The 27,000-nt window shown below is 41.5% G+C and overlaps 2 protein-coding genes across 7 annotated transcripts in view; one reads left to right on the plus strand and one right to left on the minus strand.

Moving 5' to 3' along the window:
- Window positions 1–5,882: 5,882 nt before the first annotated feature.
- CD180 (CD180 molecule) lies at window positions 5,883–6,802 on the plus strand. Its single transcript, XM_014881355.2, is given in 3 exon segments — window positions 5,883–6,286; window positions 6,288–6,374; window positions 6,376–6,802. Coding segments are annotated over 3 exon segments (918 nt in total).
- A 5,268-nt stretch (window positions 6,803–12,070) lies between these two features.
- MAST4 (microtubule associated serine/threonine kinase family member 4) overlaps window positions 12,071–27,000 on the minus strand; it is a 270,348-nt gene continuing 255,418 nt past the window's right edge. For all 6 annotated transcript variants that reach the window (XM_088157188.1, XM_088157186.1, XM_088157191.1 and 3 more), the window contains 8 exons: window positions 26,489–26,616; window positions 26,154–26,386; window positions 25,164–25,364; window positions 23,675–23,904; window positions 21,937–22,059; window positions 20,051–20,187; window positions 19,217–19,398; window positions 12,071–18,373 (listed from right to left, as the gene is read on the minus strand). In XM_088157188.1, coding sequence (XP_088013314.1) covers window positions 14,499–18,373; window positions 19,217–19,398; window positions 20,051–20,187; window positions 21,937–22,059; window positions 23,675–23,904; window positions 25,164–25,364; window positions 26,154–26,386; window positions 26,489–26,616 — 5,109 coding nt within the window. In that variant the 3' untranslated portion in view covers window positions 12,071–14,498. The remainder of the gene's footprint in view (window positions 18,374–19,216; window positions 19,399–20,050; window positions 20,188–21,936; window positions 22,060–23,674; window positions 23,905–25,163; window positions 25,365–26,153; window positions 26,387–26,488; window positions 26,617–27,000) is intronic.

A 27,000-nucleotide genomic window follows, 5' to 3' on the forward strand; every position in this document is an offset into this window, starting at 1 on the left:
AACTTTTTGTGACCAACTGCAGGGTAAGCAGGATTTCCAGCAAACACAGAACTGGCTGGGAAAGAGGCAGAGCTGTTAGTCGAATGTGGAGTCAGCTTTTCAGCTTGTCATTAAGATAAGATATTTTCTTTTGTATAGTTGTATACATTAAAGAGGAGGGAAGAAACCCCAGCTAATTGTGTCGGCACAGAAGCATCCCAGTAGCAAACAAACACAGCAGCAGGGCACTGTTTCTGCAGCCTCTGGGTGCCTGCCAGCCTCAACAGGGGTAGGCAAGTGTACAACATGGAGTGAGCTGTGCACTTCTGGCAGCTTCCCTCCTGCCTTGTTGACTCCTCTCCTCAATCCCTGCAGGAATGAGCACAGCAGGGCTCCAGTGAGCCCTGAAATCAGCTCCAGCTACCAGCACAGCTGTGGCCTTCATACACTGCTTCAGAGCTGAAGGCACTGATTCTGTGCATATCCTTGGCACCAGAGAAGTTCAGGTGTCTTCATCTTCCTGGGTGCTGACCTTGCTGCACCCCGAATGGCACCTTGATCACTTGAAGCTTCCCCGACTGGGTAGGGGATCTGGACTGGCTCTGTCGGGCTGAGACACATTTTCTGGTCCAGTAAGTTTTCCTCATGCCTTTTTCTCCTAGGTGATGAAGAAGGAGTGCCACTTAAGGCAACAAAGCTGTCAAGCTAATAACTCAGTCTTTTAAGGAAGGGAAGGAAAAAGACAGGTCAAGCTGTTTGGCTGCAGTCAGTGCTCAGCACGGCCCTGGGCAGTCGGGACCTGACCCCTCTGTCTGGGTGGCAATGGATCCCCTCCTGCCTGCAGCTGCTGCACATGCACTCGGCTTAGGGATGGTTAGAAATATGGTCTCCTTCAAAAAAGGGATCAATCTCTGTAACCTAAATACAAGAAGAAAACTTAATTTTCAGATTGAAGTATTGCTTTCTAGCTTTACTGTTTGTGCTGCAATAGTCTGTGCATCAGCACTGTGCACCAGCAACACAATCTATTTGCAAAAGTGTCGGCAGAGATCTTGAAGCTGTAGAATAGTTTAGGCTGGAAAAGACCTGTAAGATCATTGAGTCCACTGTAAAACTAATATTACCAAGTCCACCACTAACACCAGCCCCTAAAGAAGAGCTCTGTCAGCTGGTGTACAGGATTTTGTGCCTTTCTTAAGTGATAAATCAAATTTTGTTCAACTCAAATTTCCCATTACATTAAATTCCTCTCTGGTAGTGTTCTACAGTCTCATCTGCATTATCCTGTATTTAGCACAGACATTCCAGTCCACATGAACATGAAGACCAATTTTCCTCAGTTTCCACTTTTCAAAAATCTGTTCTGCCTCAGAAAAGCATCAACGCACAGTAATCTGACTATATTTAAAGCAGGCAAGTTCCTGTTTCGTTCTGAAACCACTGTTTTGCTCACACCGAGTTCAGCATGTTTTTCTTGCAACCTGTTTTCCGGCCAACTCCCCCCGTTGGTCTGACCTCTCTGCTCAGCCTCACGTTCATTCAAAGACAGCACCAGATCATCCAGAGCAGTAACCCTCATCTCTCCACAATGGCCTCTGATTTATTCTCCTGATTTTCGCAGCACTCACCTGTGCCAGCTCAGGGCCCCCAGCATCACAGGGATGATGTGCGAGGAGTGGAGTGACAGCCACCATCCCTCTCCATGGGCAGGAGCTGCAGACACCTGGGGTGAAGGCTGGCCTGCTAATGTCTGGATGCTTACGGTTCCCACGGGATTTATCTCAGGGGAATCTGAAGGTCTTAATTGGAGGAATGGGACAGGTGTCTCAGTATATGCTTAGGGACATCAGCCACTGTCCCTCCTCACACCTGTGCACTCTCACAGCCTCTCCCACCTCTAATGGGAACTTTGGGAGCCCATCAAACCAGCAGTCTACATCCCACAGAGAGCTTGAAGGATGGTGAATTTCCCAGGGGTGTTTAACAGGTATGAGAGATGGTATGACAGGTATGGACAGATATGACAGAGGAGAGGTATAAGAATTTTACCTCTTGTATTATGCTCTTCATACATGAATTTGTACACAGTGGGAGGGGTATCACAATGTCTCTATTTCCTATTTGGTTCATGTGCTATACCACATGAGAGTAGTAAGAAAGTACCAGGACTTTTTCAGGGCCAGGAGAAAAGAATGACTAAATAAGCTTTTTCTTTAATACTTTCTTTTATCTTGGCTTTTCTTCTCTTTTTTTCTTCTATCTACTTTTTTCTATTCCAAGTGGGAGACAACAGAAAAAAAAAAAAAAAGAAAAAGCAAGGTATTTGATTCAGGGAAGAGGCACAATGGAAAAGCAGCCCTATGAAATGCACACCCGGGGCTAATAGCAAATTCCTCATTGAATTAAATCTACAAAAGCACGACAGGATCCCCTTAGGGATAGTTTCTCCTCAGTTCACTGTGAGACCCACTCCACACCCTGAAGCATATGGAGAGAGCTTACTTACCCACTGTTTTATTTGAATGGCAAAACATAAGCACTCTTCTCATTTACAGTGGCAGTTAAATTATTTTTATCTGTCTAAACTACACATGGCAGCAGTTAGCTCCACAGGTTCTCCTTTGCTTACCAGTATTGAAAGCATCACCTTTTCTAGGTCCATGTTTTGTCATTTTTGTAGATACCTGTATCAGTGCTTCTGGGCTGGAGCCTGTGCCATCACAGGTGGGGCTGGCTGTGCCCCCAGGTCATGCCCAGCACCATGTGGGGGGCTCAGCCATGGGCAGCACTGGGTCATCCCTCCCTGCTGATGCTGTCCCCTGGTGTTGCCTGCCTGGCACCGAACTCCAGCTGAGACCCAGCATGCCAGAGGGAGCTGGACAGTCGAGGAGATGTGCTCCCCACCTGCTGCCCTTGTGTTCAGCCTTCTGATGGTTGACAGATAATTTTTAGTTTCTCACACGCTGTTCTTGTAAACAATGAGTGTTTTGCATTCCTCTTTGGAGGAAGAGAGAACCGATGGAGTGTTGCTGGGACCTATGGGGTCAGGAGGTAGTATCCTCACTGGCCCATCCATGGTCACTGTTGGAATTCTATAAATAGACATGAAGTGTAAATAAAGTGCTTCTTATTCTGCTTGGTTCTTCGGAGTCACTGAGTGTGAGTACATTTCCTTCTGTGTCATTCGCTGACACCCACCCAGATGGGGAATTCTGTGGTGGCAGCCCCTCTCCACTTCCTCCCCCTCCACCACACTGCTGGCATCTCTGTGCCCCTGCACTGTCTGCAGCCGTGGAGGCCCACGTTGCTCCCCCGGCATTCTCCAGCACCCTTCAGCTACAGGATTTGTGCTTAAAGGAAAGGGAAGAAAACGTTTGCCAAACCCAGATTGTGGTTTGCAACAAACACTACTTCTCTTCCCCTTCTCCTGAGGCTACTGAGTGCGGACACAGCCCACCTGCCTCTTCTAAGCCAGAGACTGGCAGAGACGTGGTTTAGCCTCAGATACTCACGGCACTGCTCCCCACACACCTGCACCTGGACAAACCCCACAGGCTCCCACCCACAGGGCACACACCTGCACCATCCTCTACACCTCACGGGCTCCAGGGCATTCTTCTCTGGACACACAGCTACTGCCCTGCTCTCATCCACTAGCACAATAGCTTTGTGTCATTAAGGTGCTCATGTTGGCCAGCTGTGCCATACACGTGTTTACTTCCCCACAAGATCAACATCTGCCAGGTTACATGGCAGGGAATTTCCAGAGCCACAGCCCAGGGTGCCCCAGGCCTCCCAGGCTGGTCCTGGGACCACTCAGGACAGGACATTGCTGTATCCTTTGGGAGGAGAGGTGGGTGTGAAGGAGGCAGTGTGGCAGGCTGTCTCAGGGCAGCAGTAACCTGGCTCTGGTTGACTGCAATCAGTAGGCAAAGGCAGGTCAAGCATGCTCAACGCATTTCCCTGGTATCCACAGAGTTGACTTCTCTATGTAATAAATAGATTTATTTTCACTTAAAACTGAAAAGCCTCTGTAGACATTTTGAAGACTTAGCATATCAGGCATGATCTTTGTCTAGTCTGAGCTAAACATTCCTGCTGTCTCCTGACTGCAGTGTGTAACTGAATTCATATCCAATTAATTTGGCCACATTCCTTCTAGAAACATTTTCCAGACCTGCTCCTTTTTACTTCCTCTCTGTAAGGTTTACTTAAGACTTCTCTTAGAATAAGTTTTGTTACAAGACTCGTGACATTCACAATTTAAAACTACCCTTCGAGGATCCTTTCTTAAGGATTAATAATTCATCCAGAGGAGTAAACAATCCTCATATGTGCTAACTTTGATAAGAAAGTACAGCAGGTGAGACACTTCAGATTTATACAAGAGAGATTCAAAGCATTCATTTTAAAAATACACTCCCCGAAACCCCAGGGCTATGCATTGCAAGTCTGTGTTGAGCCTTCCTAGGGTTTTGGCTGCTGCACTTTAAATAATTTAAAATTCTCTTTGGGTTATTTTGTAGGTTGTGTTAGTTTGGGGTAGGGGAGGAGGGATTTTCCAAGTGCCATGTTTTCCTATTTATATTCACAGTACATAACTATTTCAGTTTCACTGTGTATTTTCCAGAGACTACAGGAAATAAGAGCTAGAGCTGGGAAGGTTTAAGACTGAGAGAGGTTCCTGTGACTACTTGTCACAACAGAAATCTTCAATTTCAGCTTCAATGTGATCCCTTCCCTCCAGAATCCAATCTTCTCTGACCTGAATCTTCTTCTGTACCTGGACTTAACAAGGTATGGAAGGAGCATCCTCACTTATGCTCATCACAATCATGAACCCCCCTGTCCCTGTCAGAGACAGAGACTTCTGGAGCCCACCACATCAGGATCTTCCTGCCTTCACAAGGAAACCACCCTCAGCACCTTCAGACAGCTGGTGAATTTTTTTGCTAAACAGAGACTGATCCACTTGGGCAATATCTCAGCTTCTCCTCTAGGGAGAATTATTTACAGTTCACTGGGTGAAATATGCATTTCCAGATATTACCACCTCTAAGGCAGTAGTGACAGCAAATTTTTATTAATTTTCAATATTGTTCCCTAAAAACTGGAAAAAGACATGTTTGATCCTTGGAAGTTACTGGCTTTTTTATAGGAAAAGAGATTTTCCTATTAAGTTAGACATTAAATACATCAGGTCCCCTGACTCCCACACATGCCTCTTCACATCCATCATTTCAGGACAGGTTTTTCTTCTCAGCAGAACTCTGTAATTAAATATGAACCTAAAAGTACCAGGCAAGCATCACTGAAAAAGACAGACACTTTTACCCTAGTGATGACAACAGATCTTGGATTTTTACAGATATGAGGTGCAGTTTGTGTAATCAGATTACCAGGAGAGTTTGTGAGACAGGCCACTGATGCAGTTTTCTATTGTTTTCTCAAGGTGTCAGATCAGCTGGGCGTATGACAGTGCCTTTCACAGCAAGAGGCAGCTGAAGCCAGTCATGCTGACCAGAAACCTGCTCATGTTTCTGTCTGACACAGCATTTGCTAGCCTACATTCCCTGGAGCATGTTGACACACACAGGAATAACAAGTATGTTCTTTATTGCAGTGTCACATATTGATGGCTTAGGTATCTTCATCTTGGACAGAAACCACATCTCTTCACTGCAGCTTCCTCACAACTTCCCCACTCGAAACCTCAAAGCCTCCATTTTCAAATCAACAACATGCAAGCAATCACAGCAGATGATGTCCAAGCTCTGTAGAAGACCAGCAATGTAACTCTCATCCTTAAAGGCAATGACATTACAAATATTGAACCTGGATCTTTTCAGTCCCATTTCTACAGTTTGGGCTTGCTGGGCTGTGCTGACATCCCTGGGGTGCTGATGGGGATACAGAACTCCACAGCCCAGACCCTTCAGTTGGGAACATTTTGCAGTGTGGAAAAGGAACCTACATATGTCCAGATGTTTTACATCTGTAGTATCTCAGCCAAGGATCTATATCTGCAGTTATGGCACTTCAAAAATCTAAATGCTGACACATTTCAGTGCTTAAACAGGCTCCAAAAGCTGGACCTAACCCAAACCCACATCCAGGCACTGCCCCGTGGCATGAGCTTGCTAGAGGAGATGGTTCTCAATGCAAGCTGCTTTGAATACCTCTGCAGCACCAGCCCTGCTGCCTTCCCCTCCCTCACCCACCTCCACATCAAGGGTAACTCACAGGTGCTGCAGCCAGGTTCTGGCTGTTTGAAGAAACTGGCAAAGCTTCAATGTCTGCATTTAAGGCAATCACATTGAATGTTCTGACTGCTCTAGGAAAGCACTGAGAGCTGTGGGCAGACTTTGTTACCTGAATGTAAGCCACACACCTCCATCTCCAGGACATGTTCGTTTACAGCAGTGCTAGCCTAGAGCTTCTAGACTTGCCCTTCACTCCTCTCCATATCAACACTTCACAGAGCCCTTTCCAAAATCTGAATGTCCAGCAAGTGCTAAATCTTTCCTTATCCCACTACCATTAATACTAGCATTCAGTATCTCTTTCAAGCCTCATGTTCTTTGACCTTAGTCAAAATAACTTTGAGTTGGAGGTCATGCCAAAGGACAAACTGCTCCAACAACTATCCAATTTAGAGGTGCGAATATTATCATCATGTGAACTGACAGCAATAGGTAACCAAGAATTTCACAATCTCAGGAAGTTACAGCATGTTGATCTGAGTTACAACAAATTTACTGCGTTCAGCACAATGCATTTCCTAATCTCAAGAGTATCTATCTCAATTGTGCCCATAACATGACCCAAGTTGTACCAGGTGGTCAGCTAGTACCCCTAGATGGCCACTGCATAATCCATTTAAACTACAACCTTCTGGACTGCACCTGCTCTAAGATTGATTTAATCATCTCGTACCAGCAACAGCTGGATAAAATTTAAGACTTTGAAGGAACAAGACGTTCTGAACCCAAATTACTAGCTGGGTTCAGCTGGCCACCATCTCACTCTCCTGTGGGAAGGACACATCAGGAATAATTGCAGTTGTCCGGGCTGTTTTATCCTGTAGTGCAATCTTCATTTGGGATGCTCACTGTAAGTCTAGGATGGGGACACAGAAAATATCTACAGCAACTGTACTAAGTTGAAAGACATCTCACTGTTTTCATTTGTGACATGTATTTTCTTAACTATCCTCTCTATCTGTATTAAAGCTTTTAGAAAAATAATGAGAAAAATTATAATTGAAAAAATAAATTATGACATGAATTTTATATATCTTTTAGAGAAATCCCAATTCAACTCAGTGGTAGCCTTGTTATACCAGGACTGTGGCTAATGCACTTGGAAAACCCAACAGCCAAAATACAAACATCTTTCTCTTTAAAAAAAGAAAACTTAGCCACCAGCACTCCCAGAAAGGAGGGGGAAAAAAAAAGCACCAAACCAAAATGAAACCAAATAACCCAATCAAAACTCAACCAAACAAACAAACAAAAAAAAACCCCAACCAACCAAATTCCACCCTCTATCAAATTCCTTTGAAAAGCAATGTTTCATAAGAGCCGGCAATAGTGTACCCCACTCTGCTAAAAATAACAAAAAACCAAAAAATACAAATACAAAACCTCTAAAGGCCAGATTTATAGTCACATAAGACATGCCTGCAGGACTGGTAGAAACATCATGTATCACCTCTGTGATTAAAAAAAAAAAAACTTCTTTAAAATACTTTTGATCCTTAGAGAATTCCTGGCAATTGAAATTCTGTCTACCCATCTTTCAGCTTGGGGCAGGCCCTGCTCCTGTGCTCTTTTCTAAACTCCACAGTAAGTAAAGACAGAATGATTTTTAGCCATAGAATTGTAGATTTGTAGGTCTAATCTGTAGGTCCAATACTCTGCTTGCTTGCACAGGGCAAAACCCCTCAATGCTGACAGGTAGGAGCCATTCCTTTGTCAGCCTGGAGTTCCTTTCAGCCACAGCCCAGGTGAGACCAGAGGCTGCAAAGGGAGCAGTGCACTGGACAGCCTCATCCCATAGGTGCTCCTGGTGTCAGCAGCTACTTCATGTTGCTTCTGCTATGTGTCCCTGGAGTGAATTCAGGGACAATGATCCCTGCTTCAAATGGATATGCAACAGCTAGGCAGTAATAAAGACCTATTATTTATACAAAACCAAATTGCTTTTTCTGCCTCACACGTGAATAAACCCAGAGTAAGGCAGAGTATGTGCATTGGACCAAGGATCTAATGGGAGCTTGTCAGGCCTACTCATCTGCCCTGTATCAGCACAAAGTAATTTATGTTTACTTTAAGAACAGGCTTACCCTGATGGATAGACACAACTTTCCTGGTGGTAGGACCTTCCTGCCTCCTGGAGCACACACCACGGGCAGGCTTGCCCAGTACCACTCCCTGCTGTGTTAGGCTGGAGCTGCAGCTGCTCTCTGAGATGTGGAAGGCCAGCTCTCAATACTTCCCATGCAGGACTCCACAGTCAGCTTCAGCTGCTGTCTGAAGGCATTTCCTCAACATTTGCCTCTCTTACATGCTGACTAGATAAAATTTCAAAGATTCCTGCTGGACTAGAAAGCCATTTTGCTCATTTCTGATGATACTGCTGACAAGAACCCCTGATTGATCTTCTCCAGTAAGAAATACCTCTCATTTGAAAAGCCTCTTTTATCATTTGCTAGCAGATCAGACTCATGAAACATGTATTTTTGCAGCTTTCAGATGCCTTCACATCAAATACATCTCTGCCCTATCCCCCAGCTTCTCCTCCTCCTGCCTCCATAGCCGTGTGCTGCTCAAAGACAGGCAGCGAGAGGTGTTTGCTGTTCTTTCTCCAGTTGCCTACACATACTCCAAGATTTGGCATAGTAAAATGCTGCCTTTCTGTATAGCTGGTCCATGTTCCCTGTTCGTGTGGCTGCTGAAGACTCTTCCTGAAGCAATGGGCAGGTGCTGTGCTCCAGCTGCCCAGCACTGAAGCTGCTTGGGTTCCTGCCCTTCTGCAAGGGCTCAGCTCCAGGAGAAATGTCCCTAAGCAAACCCTGTTGCCTGAGCTGAGCACACCCTGACCTGACCTTGCGAGCAAGGCAGGGATCAAGGTTCAAGGTGCATTTTCCTCTCACTCTGCAAATCCAATTGGTTTAATTGGATTTGGAGCAACCTCCAATATCTTAAAAACCCGGCATGATTGCCAGTGTGTGTTCCACCCAAGAAAGACTTGCTTCTTCCATTGTTTCCCTCTTGAGATTGTGGGTTCGGGAAGGTGTTAGACAAATACTGACATCAAAAGGGAGCACAGCACACTCCAAGGGCACAAAAAAATTCTGCAAGTATCAGCTATTAATTGTGGGAGATCCACCTGAAGTAGTGACTGGAGGGAAAATGTAATATTGAGCTGAAAGGTATTTTGAAATGCCCCTTTAGTATGGAGAGAACACCACAGGATTTAACCACCACGAGTTTCTGAAATGCTATCCTGTGTCATGGTGTAGACTCAAGTGTAGACATCTAAAATTCAGATGTTTGAGGAGGTAAAATGTGTTCCCTACGCCATACATATTTGCACACAGAATATTAACATTTTCTTGAAATCCATCTCTTGCTCCCCTCACAACCTGTTTTAGATGACCATATATTCAGGTGTTCTAATTTTACTCTTTTTCTTTACATGTCATTTTTGCTCTATTTGCCTGCAAAAATGCCATTCATAAGACACTGTGCAAACAATGCTGAATGGCATATGCTGTATATTTCAGGATACACAAACCCTAAATACAGAGCCTTTCCTTTTTCTGAAAGAAAACTTATCTCTGGATATTATACACTAAAATGTCCAGATTATGTATGAAGACTTTGTTAAATTCAAAGACTTAGTCTTCTGGGATTACTTACTAAGGATATATATAGAAAGAGGCAATAATTTTTTTTCTTACAGAATTATGTACCTACTCAAGCTCTGATGTGATCCCTCTTTTGGCTTCCAGTTGCCTTTTATCTCTCACTTTTTTCAAATATAGCTATGAAGCCAGCACACAGAGAGAACAAGAGAACTGTCTGAAGTGAATGGTGCCTAACAAGATTTAGCTTACCACCACCCTAGCTCCTGGACTACACATCCCTGAAAGTCACAGCACAGCTCAACACCACAATACAGAATTTATCAGTTTTTACAAAGAGAAGGAACTTGAGCATATCTTCATTATTTCACAGACTGGTAACCACTCACCTTTATTTCACCAGGACAAACTAAAACTCAGGGCCAAGTTCTTATTTCCTTAACTGTGCTTAAGCAAGGTCTCTCAATTAAGATGCAAGTCAATTTTTGAAGGGCCATCTTACTCTGAACAAGATGGTTGAGTGGGCCCATTTCTACATATGTTGACTTCAAAAAAATCCTGATGTCAATGGAACATCTTTTAAGAACCCTCTCATTCACTGGTCTTGTCTATACCTGGAAAAAGAACAGGCGAGGTCCCTTCTCAAACATACTATATATATACTATACCTCCCTTATCAGACAAAAACAATGGAAATTCTTCTCCCCCAGTAGCAGAAGACATCTTTCCCTACTAAATCCCTTGGACATTCTCTTCTCCTTCAGATCTGCACTTCTTAGGGCCTGATGTGTACTAGAACACAATTACACCACTACTGTCTTCTTACTCTGCAATCTTCTCAGTTCCCCCGATGCTCCCAGATTTTACCTCTTGAATTATAACCTTTAGCATTGCTTCCTACCCATGGCAGCTGAAACTTTAAGGTTCCTTCCAGCCCAAACCATTCCGTGATTCCTATACTCCATCCAAATGCAACCTTGGCAGGTACATGGAAGATTGGTCAGTTCTAATCAACTACTGTACTACAGATACAGTCAATGGAAAGAAAAACTGTTGCTAACTCAAGGTACGCAGTGGGACATGCATCCATACACCCTCTAGTATCTTCCCGTCCTGTGATCTTTTCCTTCTGATCTGCCGTCTCAGTTTTGATCCAAATCAAGCTGGATGTCCCTGTGAAGTCTTGCAGTTTAGGTAAGACTACATACAATAAGGGGCTTAAGGGCGTTTAGCAAACTGACATCAGTGCTGAAGAAGGCAGCTTGCATTCCCCTTCACACCATGGAAACATTTCCATCCTAGAGGAGGTGAAAAAATGAAGGTGACAGCCCATGCCAGATATAACTGATAACCCATCTCTCTCAACTCCCCCCTTCACACAAACTCCATACACCACCCCTTTCCCTCTGGCCCACAACACTCTGGGCATGCAGGTTTCTATGCCTCCCCTGGCAGAGACACCTGTGCTGTCCACAGCCAGGGCCAGCACTGCTGGCAGAGGCATGAGACAGTCAGCCCACAACTCTTACAACTTCCTTTCCCTCAGCTCCTGAATCCTGCTCTTCTCTCCTCATCCCACCACCCCCCATCAGCACACTCGATTTTCAAGGCTATCTGCCTTCTGGTGGGCTGCAGTAAACTAGAAAATTTGGGTGTGAACTGCAGCTTCTCCTCACTTCTATGTTTCAGACAGAGAGAAAAGCAGCCAATGTGATGCTGTAACACTGTTGCACTTAGTTCTGTACAGAAGAAAAATACAGACAAAACAAAGCAATAATAAAATGTGGACGCTGCCAACTGCTGGGCAGCTCTGCAGAGTTAGGAGTGGCAGAACAGTAAAAAAGTGTGTATTTTAACATATGCAGCTCCTATAGAACAAATGATGTTATGTGTTTTGCAGAAAGAATTTAAATGTCACATTACAGGCTGCTGCCCACAGAAGCCAGCAGTCAGGCTATGTCATCCAGCACCACACCACACTTACCTATCCAACAGCTGAGCAGAGGATCCAGACAGCCTGACACATGGATATACTCGCCATGCACATCTCCCCTGCCCCCAGACCAAACTGCATGCAAAACCCTCCACCAGTATGTGACTTAAAGGGTACACTGAGCTGGTCCCAAAAAACACCAAAACTTCCAGCCTCTGAGTACAGCAGAGATGTGCCTTATAGTTCAGCAGTGAAAGCAGTTCAAGAAAAAAATGCTAACACAACAGTTTCATGCTGAATTTTTATTTCAATGTTATGCAACTGCATAAGTATAAATAATTGTGTTCAATATATAACAATTATGACATCCATAAGGAGTTTCTCAGAGAAAATAAGACTGCAAACACTTTATTGCACAGACCCTAACAATTTTTTTTTAACTTTTAAATTTTTTTTTGTAAGCTGAGAAATCTACTGCAGGAAGTCTACAAAAGAACACATCAGATCTATAATCACATTAAGACTGACCAAGAAGAACACAGGCAGGAGGATCTCTAACAGCTCACTTATAAGGTAAACACCAACAAACAGTTACTACATAAACACAAGCTTATGCACTGTTACACTTCCAAAATGCAAAGAACTTATTTGTCAGAAGTGATAATACAAAATATTCATAAAGTATATTGTAAACAAAAGCTAGATGTGTTTTAAAAGAAACAGGAGAATAAAATGAAAAAATGCAGAGACTGTAAACTAGGAAATATCTCCCAGACAGAAATGTTATTTTGAAGTGCATTAGCATTCATTTGTATTAACTGCCAAAGCACAGATGAACTGTAAATGTTGAGACCATTTTATTTTTAAGACTTCTCAAACATTATTATCCACTGCTTACTAGCTCCTTTCTGAATGCATCAATGGCAGTATGAATGTTCTAGTGCCACATAAAAAATCAGGAGTTGTTTGTGTTACTGAATTTTCCTTACAGATTTGCTGTAATCCAACTCAACAAATCAGTATAATAAAGTTTTCAGCAGAGGGAAATTAATTCTGCACACTGTCTGTTGTCACACAAGTCTCCAAGTCAAGATTACACTGTGCTTTTACGAAAAGTTTTCTAGCTTTTGAGACAGAAAGACAAACCATAAGCACTGATGAAAAAGGTAGGGGCCTAGCTCTACTGTGGTTACAGAAAACAGAAATAAGCAAAACGACCATTCTATTGATCCCCAATTATTAAAACCCATGCACCTGCAAGGGTATTTCGTAGTGCTTCTGTACATGTTCAGAAGATGTACAAATTTTACCTTTCATCCCTCAAAACAAGCTAAATACTCCACACAAAAATGATCAAAGTCTACATGTTCCACTGTATACAAAATTTAAATAAGGCTTAGCAAAAGTAAAAAGACAGTAACATTCTAGCACCAAATAGCTCCAACAAGTTCCTTTATTAAAAAATGCTTCTTGTATAATTACAGTATTGAATTTTTTTGCATTCAAATAAAAAGATTATGTTATGAAATGTATGGAGCTACTCAATGCATTTCAAAATGAATATGAAACCCAGGATTACTTGCTAAAAACAGCAAGTTAGATCTACAACATAAGGCCCCAGCTACGTATTAAAATGTGTCAGATAGCCTAAACGTTTTTAAAGATATGATATTGAAGTGTATTTTTCCTTTTTACCTTACTTGTCATGAAATAGAAAACAGCTACCAGCTGTATGACACTAATTAAACAGACCTATATGCCACAAAATGTTTTCTCTAAATGTATTAAGAACAGGGATGAACATAGTAATACTACTAGTCATGTGCTTATACTTGTGCCTCACACTGTAAGGGCCTGAATTTAAAAAAGCTCAAGGAACTCGAGAGGATTGCAGCAAAAATTAAGCACATGGCACGTGCTTCAGAATCTCAGCCTTGTCTGAGGTGAAAGTCACACAATACACTCCCAAGAGACAAGTCAAGAACCATCATTTCACCAGAGAACACGACTCTTGCTGGGATGCCCTGATAATGAAGCGGTCTTCCAGTAGCTTTAAGGACATCTACTCTAGTCAGACTTTGTGCAGCAGGGAGATACAGTTATTTCTCGTGTTAGATCTGGTGAAGCAGTCAGCCAAGTACAGTACTATCAAAATCAGATTATTAAAAATACACATAAAAACTCACAATAGGTCACTGTATTATTCTGTACTAGTATTTTTTAGCCTCTATCTAGGATTTGTAGTAAGTAAAAATGTGGCCTGTTTTTTTTTTTTTCCCAGTCAGACCAGTGCTTGTGCATGTCCATGCCAGGTCTGAATTTTAGTAATTTGGTTTCATATTCGAGTATGGCAAATACGTGGCAAAGCAACTATCTTAAAAAGGGAAAGAGTAAACAACGCAACCAGCAGCAAAGTATATATGCTACATTCAAACCCCAAACACATTGCTAAATATTTACAGAAGAAGTATTTTCAAGAGCTCTAGGCTGTAAAGGTATTTTTGTACAAATACTATGTGGCAACAGTTTTACCGGTTACAATTGGAAAGGCATTTTGAAAAAAAGTCCTCTCTTTACATATCCCCTTGTATTGTTTCTTCAGTGACATGAAAGCTTTGCCGCACAAAGACACGACACAGTGCTGGTTTAAAGGCAGTACAACATATTGAAATTGTTTCTGCTAGTGTTGAATTCACACTTGCCAGGTCTTTAGAGTTAACACGCTTTTTTGTGAGCACTGCTCCGCGAAACTTCCTTTCCTCGACGTTGCCGAGCTGAGTCTTTGTCATCTGAAAGTGCGTTAGGGCGGTCAGGTGTGGCTGCTGACCTAGATAAATCTTTACCTACATTCTGTTTTCTTGAAGCAGACTGAGTCAGAACAGCATCTTTTCCCTTTACATCCACAGTGTTAACGAAAAGAGGCTTTTCTTGATTTCCAGGTTTCCCCCCAAGGTTTGAAGCAGGCTGGTGGGGTTCTGCTACAACAGCGGCACTGTGCAAGGCCATCAGTGAAACACTCTTAGTCATTTCTGCCTTACTGCTCCCTGTGGAAGAGGTGCTTTTCTTATTGAGTTCCTTGCAAGTTGCAGGAAGCTCTGATGAGCCTGGTTTAACCTTTGCTGAAGATGCATCGCTTTTGGCTGAAGACAAAACAGATACTTCCTGTCTACATTCAGAGAAATTGGATGAACAAGTCATTGGCTTTCCTGGTGCTGCGGTCACACGAGAAGAACTTTGCCCACTGGCAGCTGGTAGATGTTTTATTGCAGTCTGCTTGTTTGCATCCTCTGGCTGTTTCTGATTAACTTGTCCCTTCCCTTTTGTGTCTTCAGAGATTTTGCTACTTGTGGTCGCTTTTTCTGCTCCTTTCCCTCTGATATCACAGGTTGTGAGACAAAGGGTAGGCTCCACTTTCCCACTGTCCAGCTGAACGTAAAGTGCGTCGGTGCATATTTTTCCTTCAGGTCTTTTGTCTGCAGCGATCATCTCATTACTAGGACTTCTGTCTGCCTCTTTGTTCAGTGAGAGACAGTCTTTCACAGTGGAAAACTTTGGAGCAGTGGTTTGTTTCTCACTGAAACGAAGCTGCTTTTGATCAGCAGATTGCCCCAAGCCTGCTGCCTCTTGCCTCTGCACCTGCTTAGAACTCTCTGGGCCTGCTGGCAGTGGGCCCACAGCAGAAGATTTTGGTTTGGTGTCAGGGGCTGTGCTGCTCATTTGGAGGGTGGTCACCGAGCCATGGTCCAAACCCACAGGCCTTTCAGCCTGCACATGTTCACTGTTCATTCTTCTTGAAGAGCCTGTAACAGGAGAAGGGTGATCTAGGACACTTTTACTGGCATGTTTTCCATCCTTCCGGGAGCTGACAGACAACTGAGTAACAGTTTCTTTTTCTTTTATGGTTGGAGCGCATGTTTTTTGTGACAATGTCTGTTTATCCAAGGACTTAGACTTGGAGGAACTTGTATCAGAGGCTGGCCTGGGTTTATTACTGCTGCTTTCCACACAGGCAGCAGCAGGCTTCACGTGTTCTTGAACTCCTGCATGAACTTCTATGGTGCTATGTCTGCTTACTGCCTCCTTCACGGCAGGGGAGCCTGAAGTGTTAAGCTGCTGCCGAGGAACTTGACTGGACTGCTCTTTCTCAACAGTTTGAAGCCTTGTAACGGTGAGTGATTTCTGATCTTTCTTTCCCGTATCTTTAGCACTGTCCTTCTGCACAGAGGAAACTGGTGCAGACTTCTCAGTTTTATGATCACAATCTCTTGAGGGTTGCACGGGCCATTTGGATGGAAGAAGGTCACTCCTTGCCTCTGTGACAAGTTTCTTAGACTCAGCTTTCTGCTTGGTTATGTCCCTTTCCACAAAACTTTTAGAAACAGTGCTGTCATCTTTACCTAGCTGTTTCTGCGATTCTCTGCCATCCTTAGGTTGTGCCTTGGGGCCAGCTGACTGCATTTTTCCTTGCACGTCAGGTGGAATGGCAAAGTCAGCACGATTTTTTTCATTGTTCCTGGAGCACGTTGTTATCAGGACATCGGAGACAGAAACCTTCAGAGATGACTCCCTGATCACTTCTACCTTTGCAGGGATAGGCTCACAGCCTCTCTGGGCTACTGGCTGTTTGACAGGCAACTCTTTCTGTATTTGCTTCTCTTTTCCTACAGCTTTTTCAGAAGTGCTTTGGCCAGCAGAAGGTTTGGAATACGTTTGAGCTGTTTTAAAAGCCTGATTTTGAGTAGCACTAGACTTTACCTCCATTGAATGGTCCTTTTGTTTTGAAGGGGAGGTATCTTTCTTCTGAACAGCTTCAACAACAGAAATACTGCCTTTAGTGGCTGGACTAGAAACCTTTTTCTCTGTCAGTGCTTCTGTGGCCACAGGGATGAGTGGTGGATTTGGAGAACTCTTGCCTACTTGTAGAACCTGAGGCTCTGTTAAGTTGACTTTGCCAGATTTTGGGTAGCTTAACAAATGCTCTTTCTGAGAGACCATTTCTGCCTTCCCACCACTCCCTTGTGGCACTGGGGGTTTAGGAGATCCCCCATCACTGTTGGTGCTCTGTCCTTCTGGCAGCACACACAAAGGCAGCTCAGTCTTCGAAGCCTGTGGCCCAGAAAGTAACGCAATGTCTAGCGTGCCTTCTATTGGCTTCAGACAGGAAACAGACCTCGCATCAAGTTTATATTCTGAAGGACTTTTTCTGACAGGAGCTTCAGTGGAAATAAGGGCTGATTTTTCCATGCTCATATCTGCTCGGCCACTCAAGGTCTTGAGAGGAACAAAAGAACCTGAGTTAATCTGAGTAGCATGTGCACTGCCAATAAATGCTCTACCATCTGCAACTGCAGTGGATTCCTGCTGTATGTTTACAGGTCTGCCTGTACTAAGTTGAAGGCATTCATGAACATTAGATGTCATCTTAGGTTTTAGCACTGGACAGACACTGTCATCTTTTTCTTCAATAGACATTTTCTTTCTGAGATAATCAATATTTGCAAGTTTACCATCTAATCTTTCAAATTTGACAAATTCTTTTGTTGGTAGAATTTTATCTGTGTTTTCTCCCTTTCCATTTAGCATCTTGTCAGAAGACTGAGGTAGTACATCTTGCAAGGTACATGAAGGGGAAATTCTTTTGAAGTCGTAAGAAATATGACTGAGTTCATTAGGGGGAGGCCCATGACACAACAGCTGTGATTCCAAAGCAACACCATCATTTGATCTCAAGTTTGCATTCTTTTGAAGGGTGTCTTTCAGTATGCCACCAGCTGACTGGGTCTCCACAGTAACAATTTTCGTTTCAAACTGGTTTGATCTTTCTAATACCTTCTGGAATGCTTTTCTGTCTCTTTCTTCCAGTCTTAAGGTATTGGGATTTTCTGGTTCACTGCTAGGTTCATGTATAGCAACATTCGCTTTTTCAGTAAAATCTTGCTTTTTCATAACTACCTTGACCTTCAGCTTCTCTCTGTCTAGCTCATCAATGGATTCTTGTCTACCCAATTTTCGGGAGATGGGTCGTTTCAAGCAACCCTGCTCTGCAGGCCTGACTCGTGTCAGCGATGGCACGTCACATACATTCTCCTCTAAGCTCTGAAGAGTTACTTCTCTTTGAGACAATTCTCTATTCACCTCTTCCTGGGTAACTTCCAGACTGTGTTTTCGTGAACATAAGTGTTTTTTATCACTGCCATAAGAGGGTGCAAGTTTCTCTTCAGACTGGACTCTCTTTAACAATGGAGATCTTGGCGGCTCTGCACTCTTTGGCCTGACAATATGCCTCACAATAGTTGGAGGCGAGTGCATTTTGCTAGGAAAAGACTGAGCTATTTTTGAATTTCCAATTGAATGTCCCAGCAATGGTGATGGAGATCGCTGGGGAGATGTTGGCTGGGGTGTTGGAGAAGGTGTCCGTGCGAGAGGAGAAAGGGGAATGCTGCCAGCTGATTTGCGCCTTCCTGATCTGTATCTTTGCCCACCGAGCTTTGGACCCAAGCCATGAAGAGTACTGGGTCTTATGTGCCCTGAACCAGCTGGAGAATTGGGAGCACTGGAACTAGGGGAACTACTCTGTGAAGAGTTAGTACCTACAAAAAGAACAAAAAACCAAGCAAACAAACATAAGATTAGCAAGACTTTCTCCATCTTATCTAAATGTTCAGTGAGAAACAGAACAAAAGTCCTGCATTGTCTCCTGCCATGGTGTTCCAAAATCTGGAAGGTTTTAAGTGCAAAAGGTTTTAGGCTGCAAAACCTGCATCACTCCAATAACATTTGCTGTTTCTCCCTTTCTCTCTCTTCCATCATCCCCTTTAAGTTATCTCTTGCTTCTACTTAAATGGAGTAACTAATGCTTTCTGACACTTCAAAGCAATGATCAAGGCTTTCCAGATAATTTACCTTTGCCAAGAGATTAACAATAGCAGTCAATTCTAGTACACACTACAATTGTGACAGAAGTAAAAGAGGAAGAAGGGGCAGGCTTTTACGAGTCAGAGAGATACATATTTCAGCACTTGGTTAATCTCTTCAGCAATAAATCTGCATTCCTGAGTGCCAGTCTAGTTCCATTACATAGCAACTTTTACCCCAGTTTCACTGTTTTATCATGTAGCCTCTACTAGGCAAAATGCTCACTTTTGTTGCAAATTGGGACTGTTTATTAGTCAACTTCCAGCCACTGGACTGAGATTTAAACACTAGGACAAACTTAGGAGAAAACTGCTTTTTAGGTGCTTCTGTATTATAAAAACACCTTTTGTTTCACATCAGGAATCTGTTTTCCTTTTCCAGACAGAAAACAGTTGTTCTATGATTATGTCTGTCAGAGCTGACTGCTCTTAGGAGAGTATATCAGATCTGTGGAGGGACACAAAATGTACACTACCCTTCCAGTCCTTTTCCTCTGCCCTTCACTGCTTCACACTCACCTGATGGAAAATCAGGAGTAGAGCGATAGCTTGGGGTAGGAGATCTAGGAGATAAGCTATGGGTTGGAGACCCAGGCAAGCTCTCCCCTGAAGAAAGTGATCGGTTCAGGCAGGAAAAACTTCTGCTTGTATGAAGAAGAGGTGAGGGTTGCTTTGCCAGCTTTTTAAAGAGAGATCTTCTCCTTGTGTGAGAAAAACACAGCATTAGTCATATGTTAAGGTGCACAGAAAATACTATTACACAGGCAGAACTCTTGCAAGCTGATGCTATGAGAACAATAAATCTATCTTTACACGAAAGCAAACCACACCACAGACTGTGAAATTTAGAAAACACCCTGATTCATTAACAGGTGGGATAGATGCTGTAACTAATTTTATTCACACTAAAATTTACTCACTATATTTCAGAAGAACAATTACCTGCTTATGAGTATAAGTCTTTATTTTCTTAATTTAGCAACCTATCAAAATTGAAGAAATATCTATAAAGTACTAGCAACATATTTATAAAATACAGGTGAACGTATCAAATTAAAAACTGTCATAGGCATTAGCATTAGAAAGTTTAATCAAACAAGTACAAAATGATATAGTTAAGCCAAATTAATTGATGATGCAACCTCAGTTATTCACTATTTTTAGAGGTCGCTTTAGCAGATCTAGTTTAGGCAAAACAAGACTTGAAAGTCTACAGAATCTCAGAAAAAAAGGCAGAAAGACGGAAGATGAGAGAAAACTGTATTAACTTAGTATTTTAAATTTGATGTTATGTACACGCACACACACATGAACAAAGAATTGGCTTCACTGTGAAAGCTAAGGATTACTCACCTCTCTAAACTCTCCTTCTTCTTGGTCTTCTTACTGCGTCTAACCATTCGGCTCCTGTAGCTGTTCCGCCTGGCAGGTCCTGTCTTGATGGAAGTGTTTTCAAAAGGAGTTGTCATTACTGAGACTTTGTTCCCACTCTGCCAAAATGAAGGAAGATGCTTTAAGTGTAATACGAGTGATATAAGATGACTTTGCCTTAAACTGAATCTACACCGTAGATGCAAATGCAATTAAAATTAACTCCAAAATAAGCAGTGTTTCTGCAGACATTGCCAGCCACAGTTAGTAAATGAGGACTGGGAAGTTCTCAAACTCTGCTGTATTTCCTAACTTCCTCTACTCAAGCTCCAAGACAAGGAGTAATTCCAGTAATTGTAGCTAGACAGAAGGACACCAAGGATTAACCAAGACTGCAAAATTCAAGATAGAAGCTTCTACAGAAACACTTGATTTTCCCACGAAGAACAGCTGTAACTGCACAGTGGTCTATTCACATCTCAGGACACCAACTGTTACAATGATGAAACAGAGGAGAAAAATGCAATCTTCATTGTCAATCCCAAAACACATTTTTATCTTGTTCAAAAAGGTTAACAAATATAATTAACCTAAGCTTTTTAGCACTGATTGCACAAAGACATGACTCAATTAAAAATACAGCTATTTCCTGCTGATTTTATGTTTTAAAAATCTGTACCTCCTGCTCAGCACTGTATACCCCTACAGTTAACTTCCTTTCAAAGAAATCACAATAGCCCAAATTAATTTATGGTACAGCCCAACAAATTAAGTTACAGATAAACAGTGATCTCTTGTTTTGAATTTACTCTTGTAAGTAGTGAGCAGGTTTGTCATGTTTCTTTTTCTGGATCTGGCCTTGAAAATGAGTGCACAGCTGACTGCCTTAAGTCACAGAATTTTCTCTTACATATTTCTTGCAAAACTGGAAAACTTGGAAGTTTCTCCTGGTTTCAGAGAAATAAAATAAAGACTGAAGAAAAAGTGTATTTTGCACCTTTCTTTAGCTTTTTTGTATTTTCCCATCCCCTCACTGCTTCCCAGTTCTTTTTTTACTTCTTTTATAACTAACTAGGCACTTTGACAAGTAGAGCTCTGCATATAACACCATAAATTGTTAATAATATAGGAAGCAAACACACAGCTTTCTAAAGTAATTCTGACCTACATTAGCTTACACTGAAAAGATTACAAGAGAAATGAGATATGATGAGCTACAGAGAAAACAAAAGTTTTTTATTTGCTGTGTGTTTGTTTCCATGGAAAAACTGTGATTTTCTAAAGATAGACTTCAGTAAACTCCACAAGAGAGAAATATGACGGATTATTCATAAATAAACTGCAGGATGAGAATTCTATGAATCGAAGAAGCTCTGTCATATATGCCTGGGTATACATGAGACAAAAACCTTCTGGGCTTTAGTATGAAAGGCAGCCTCCTGTATAGCTGGCAAGGAAGTATTTAATATTCTTTGTTTTTACTCTTCCCCACCGATTTCACTTTTAAAGAAGAAAAACGAGAAGTATCATCGTCAAAGCCCTGAAGTATTTGATGAAGATGTAGGCATTAGAGAACATGCTTGAGAAGGTGAATTTTTTTGAGAGACAGACACATCTCTCTTTGTGTCATTTCCTCAAATTTATTTCAGCTATCTCTGCACCAGTGCCAGTCTATGGCACAGAAACTAAAACCACAGAATGGCATATGAAAGTCACTGGCCCTTCTCCAGATCTGTGGCAATAGCAGCTTAGAGTCTGTACTTCTAAGAACAATAAAATCTAGTACTAATCTCAAGAAAACAAACATAACCCCATCATCATAGAGGAAAACAGCAATTACTTTAGTATCCCAGCTTTCCACGAGTTACCTTTAATAACAATTCAATGACTTCTGTATGAACAAGACCATGCACTGGCTCTCCATTGATATGAGTAATCAGGTCTCCAGCTTTTAAACCTGCTTGGTAAGCTGCACCTCCTTCCTCCACATTCTGAAAAAGAGAGGAAGAGAATATACACAAGATGAACTCCAAACCAGCTGACAGTAAAGAAACTTACAGATACTCCATTATATAAAGGAAGAAAAGAGGAAAAGTATGTTCAGCTCTTTCACCATCCCCTACTAACTCAAACTTTATACTTAAGTGGGGCCTGGAATGGTTTCAAAGCTCACTGAAACACTGTTGTTGCTATGGGTATTATGTAAGGTCTGTAAAACAGGGAGCTCTAATGCATGATAAGAAAGGGCAGTTCACTACCCACTGCAAAATTTCAGAACTGAGTGAAGATTTTTAGCATGTAACAGTGAGAAACACTAATGTAATTAAGGTAATGGTTCACATGCAATATTCTAATCACAATAAAAATTAACTCCACCATATGGTTAAGGATTGTTTCCATTTGGTTCCAATTCACCAGGCTTCCCATTAGAAGGGTTGTTGCAGAACAAAAGTGACAAAAGACCAAAACAAACTGAATTGAAAAATATTTTGAAGATGGTTTAAGTAATTTATTGTATTTTTAAATGAGTTTATTTAAAATAATGCAGACACTACTGAAGACTACAGTGCTAACAGAGCTTAACAACAAACTTAGGATACTTAAAAAAAAACCCAAGTAGTAACTTTTACTGCAATGTACCATTTTTCCCCTTTCTTTCACTTGTGATGTTACACTAGTGGCAAGAAATCTTTTTTTTAATTTATTCCATTATCCACCAAATGTACCCAGTTCTTCAGATTCAATGTTCTTGATGGATTAATAGGTCTAAGGGGCAAATAATATGAATAAAAAATGAGTAGTACACTACATCAGCACTGCTACTTCAAAATCTACAATACATATGTAAAACTAAGCTGTGTACAGAACTTAAAATCTTTTGATAAATTTGTAATAATTTTTAGGGTAGTTGAAATAATTTATATACACGCACTATTTATGTACATGTAATTTATACAATTTATAAAATCATAATTTGTTACAACAGAAATTATAGTATTAATGCATATATATGTAAGTATATAATTATTTTACAATTAAGAAGGCTGACAACCAAAAAATTGCTTTCGCCTCTCTCCCACTGTGAAGAGAGGATGAAAAACACATTATTTATTCAAGACAATCTTTTTCTTGTGCCATACAAACCTCGAAAGTATTCACAATTCCAAACAATCTGTGCATTTCCACACAACAGAACATCAGTGCTTGATCAGCTTACTTATGTCTAGTAAAATACTGCTGACTTTCATGAATCCCTTAATTGATGCAGTTTAACAAACTATCTATTTTTCAACAATTTCTCTTTACAACCTCCTACATTTGCAGATCCTGACCCCAATCAAAGAGGGTCTGCACCAAGCCTTTGGTTTTCTAAAACACTGAACTCAAGACACTATTTTTCTTAACTGATAAACTTGCTGAAAGTTATAGTGAAGTTGCAGAAGTTCAATATTACATGTAGATAATGCTTCTGCCAAGGATGGCTTGCTGTCCTCCCAACAGGCAACACTGCTCTTGTGTACAGGCAGAAATTTCATTCTAAGAAAAACTGCTTGGCATATCATTGTAGTTTGTCATGCATCAGCAAGAAAACAAGTATTATCTTACCCAAACGATGTGATGCACAGTGTAGATGTCGCTGTCACCCACGTAAACCCTGATTGCTCGGATGGTAAAGCCATACTTTTTTCCTGAACTGTGAATTACAATCGGCTGATGGGGACTTGCAGCAGCAATTGATGAATCACGGCTGGGAGAAGAATCTCGGGATGATGAAAGGTCAGATGACAGGGAATGAGGAGACATAGGACTTCCCAAAGGAGAAACACCAAACACATCTGGAAAAAAAAAAAATCTGCCTATTACACTCTGAGCACACACCAAATATTTTTAGCCTAATGATATCTTTATATTAGAATACATCACTGTCTTTTGTCCAAACAATCTCTCCTCCTCTTCACCTAGTATACATATTAGTGAATGAGAAGTTCAAGAACCAGATACTAGAATTTAATTATTTTCCCTGGAGTATAAACTGCATTGTTTAATGCAAGGGTTAATGTAGACTGCTTTTTCCTTTTGCACAGGAAACATACTCATTGTTAACTCTGCAAGAACAATTCTCAGCCTTTTCCTAGCAAACACTGATGAAAAGAATATCAGAGTAGGGTAGGAAATGTTGTTATGAGTACACCCAAAATAACTCCCCAAGTAATCCAGCAATGCTTGACAAATTGCTACCTGCTTTCTTGGTTTCAGTTATATATAAAAACAGATAAATACTGCTACAATTAAACCACAGTATCTACTGGGTACCTAGGGCAGTAGCTCAATGTTTGTAACAAGGCTCCATAGATACATTCTACTACATCATGTAAAGACCAATAGAGTTTCCTGCAACAATACCAATTCCATCTTGTTTTACTTTATTGTTTTGAATGCACTATGTGCACATGCTTGTGCAAATGTGAATACAATTGCAGTAGTATGGGCTTCAGTTCTGAACAAGAGAGCAAAGTACCAATCCTTCATGTGCAAACACTCAATATTACTGTTATACCTCTACTTATTGCATTATTTCTGGCTCCAAATTTTGAGCACTTGTTCTAAGTCAGTGTAGTACAAATAGGAGGCTACATGCTATTTCTGTTTTTGTGACACTGCTCTTCTGTTTATCAGCTTTTCTTATGGGAGAGAGAACTAGTCACATGCTGCTCTAACAAATACCTGTTTTTGTGAGCTAGTTAAAACTTAATCTACAACCCTATTGTCAGATGGGCCAATGACTGAAGTTGCATAGTGCTGTGCATGCTCAAGGTCAAACAAGGCAGTCATCATAAAGTTGCACTTCTGCCTGTCAGAGAAAGCCCTTCAGCTGTAAGTGTGAGCATCATAACTTGCTGAACAAGGTTGCTCCAACTAGTTGTACAAGCGAACGAGAAACAAAAAAGAGCGATACAGAATCAATTCTGGACTATACAGAATCTTGAATTTGCATCATAAGCATTCATAACATTAATCATTAATGTTTCAACTCATAGCATAATCATTCATAGCATAAATCATTAACGTTTCAACTAGAAGTATTTATCTCTACCTCCTGGGATCATGAGGGACAAAGCACTTGCAGAAAGGGACTTTGTGACTTTTCCAGAGATCTTCTTTTTCTCTGTGGTTTCCAATCGCTGTCGAGCCATGTGAGATGCAACTTCACCTGCTGGCTTTGAAGGGTTATCTGTACTGTCCACACTCTCACTTCTTCCATTTATTTGATCTAAGTGTTCTGAGAAACTGCCAACTGTACAAAGAAGAAGGGATAAAGACATTGAGGGAAAACTGAGTATCCTTTTGCTAATGGATCACAGAAAAAGTAAATTACTCTTAAGCATAACTGGTTAAGCGTAAGAAGAGAATCACACAGTCTGAGTTATCACTCCAACTGCTGTGTTAATGGCAACACCATTACATGGGACCTGGGGGATAGCAAGTGAGACTTGGGATACAGCATAATCAACATCAAGGTTTTAGACCTTGACGGGTTGAGACCTTTAGACGGGAAGGAGATGGATGACCCTGAGGAAATTTTTTTTCTTCAGGAACAGAAAGGAGGGAGGGGGGAAAAAAATGTAGACTATATGGGAAATCAAGGGCTTGGGAATAGAAGAGTGTACCTTGAAAAAATTCAGCGAGGTACCTAAGAGAAATAAGCTGAAGACTGGTAGATGTGTAGATGAGAAACTAAGGCCCTGGAGTCTACTGAAATGCAACAAGTATCTGAGCAGGGAGACGATGCTCGAAATTAATTAAGTAGAGAATGGTTTGCAATACCCTCCTAGATTTCTAACGACCAAAGTGACTTCCACAAGTCAAAGAAAATCCTCTCAATTCTGAAAGGTGTACGTACATCAAAGAGAAGTCTTACTTAAAAACACACATGTGTAGGTCCAAACCAGGTCCCTGTTGGGACAGCTGTTTTTAAAAGTGGTTCTGAAATGCGTGACTTCTAAATCTATGAATGCTACTGCCACAAGAAGGTGGTCTGCAACCATTTGTATCATCATCAGTCAAGACACCCACTGCGAGCTACCTGATAGTGTGGAGCTGCTGATTGTACTTGCTGGAGTGGTTACTTCAGGTTCGTCTTGCACTATTTCCTCGCTCACAAATGCAGACTTTTCCTGTTCCTCCCGGGGTCCCTGTGAGCTGGTGGAATTATCCTGTTCTCCTTCAGCTGATATGGACAATTTTGGAAGCAAACCAGAACTGCGTTGCTGCCGGCTACTGTCAGTCTCAGATGAGATGGATGTAGATATTTGCTGTCTGCATGAAAAATAAGCAAACTCTCATGCAGTTAATGAAATGAGGAGGCCTGCTATCTGGCAAGCAGGATGTAGATGACTTGCTGTACACCCTTCTACTTACATTTCAGAATATTCTGAACTCCAGCTTAAAGATTCCACAGAAGGCAATGCTACACTTTTTGTTTTGTCTCCTACATCTTCCTTTTCTTCGCCTTGAATCTGAATGACTCGATCTATACTACTAAAAACCTATTAAAGAAAAAAAAAAAACCACAAAAAATTTGAATAATCACTAACACATTTGATATTAACAAAAAAAGATATGCAGGATCTACAGTTCTATGATTTTAAATGCTTATACAGTATTTCAGAGTGCAAACTTCAAACTTCTTGAACCTTTTCAAATTTCCAACAGTTAGTGTTTTTAAAATGCTTTCTTGGCTCCTCATGTATGGGTAACAAAATAGAGCCTCCTCCCATTATGAATATATCAGCTTTCTCCACATTTCATGAATATGGTGAACCAAGACAGTAAAGCCAAAATCCTGGGTGTCTTCTTCCATTTCCATTATTTCCTGCCAATTCACCCTCCATTGTATTGCCTGAGCATGCCCACTCTGCTCCTACAGATCT

This window comes from Sturnus vulgaris, chromosome Z (assembly GCF_052056855.1).
Source record: "Sturnus vulgaris isolate bStuVul1 chromosome Z, bStuVul1.hap1, whole genome shotgun sequence".
NCBI classification, from domain to species: domain Eukaryota; kingdom Metazoa; phylum Chordata; class Aves; order Passeriformes; family Sturnidae; genus Sturnus; species Sturnus vulgaris.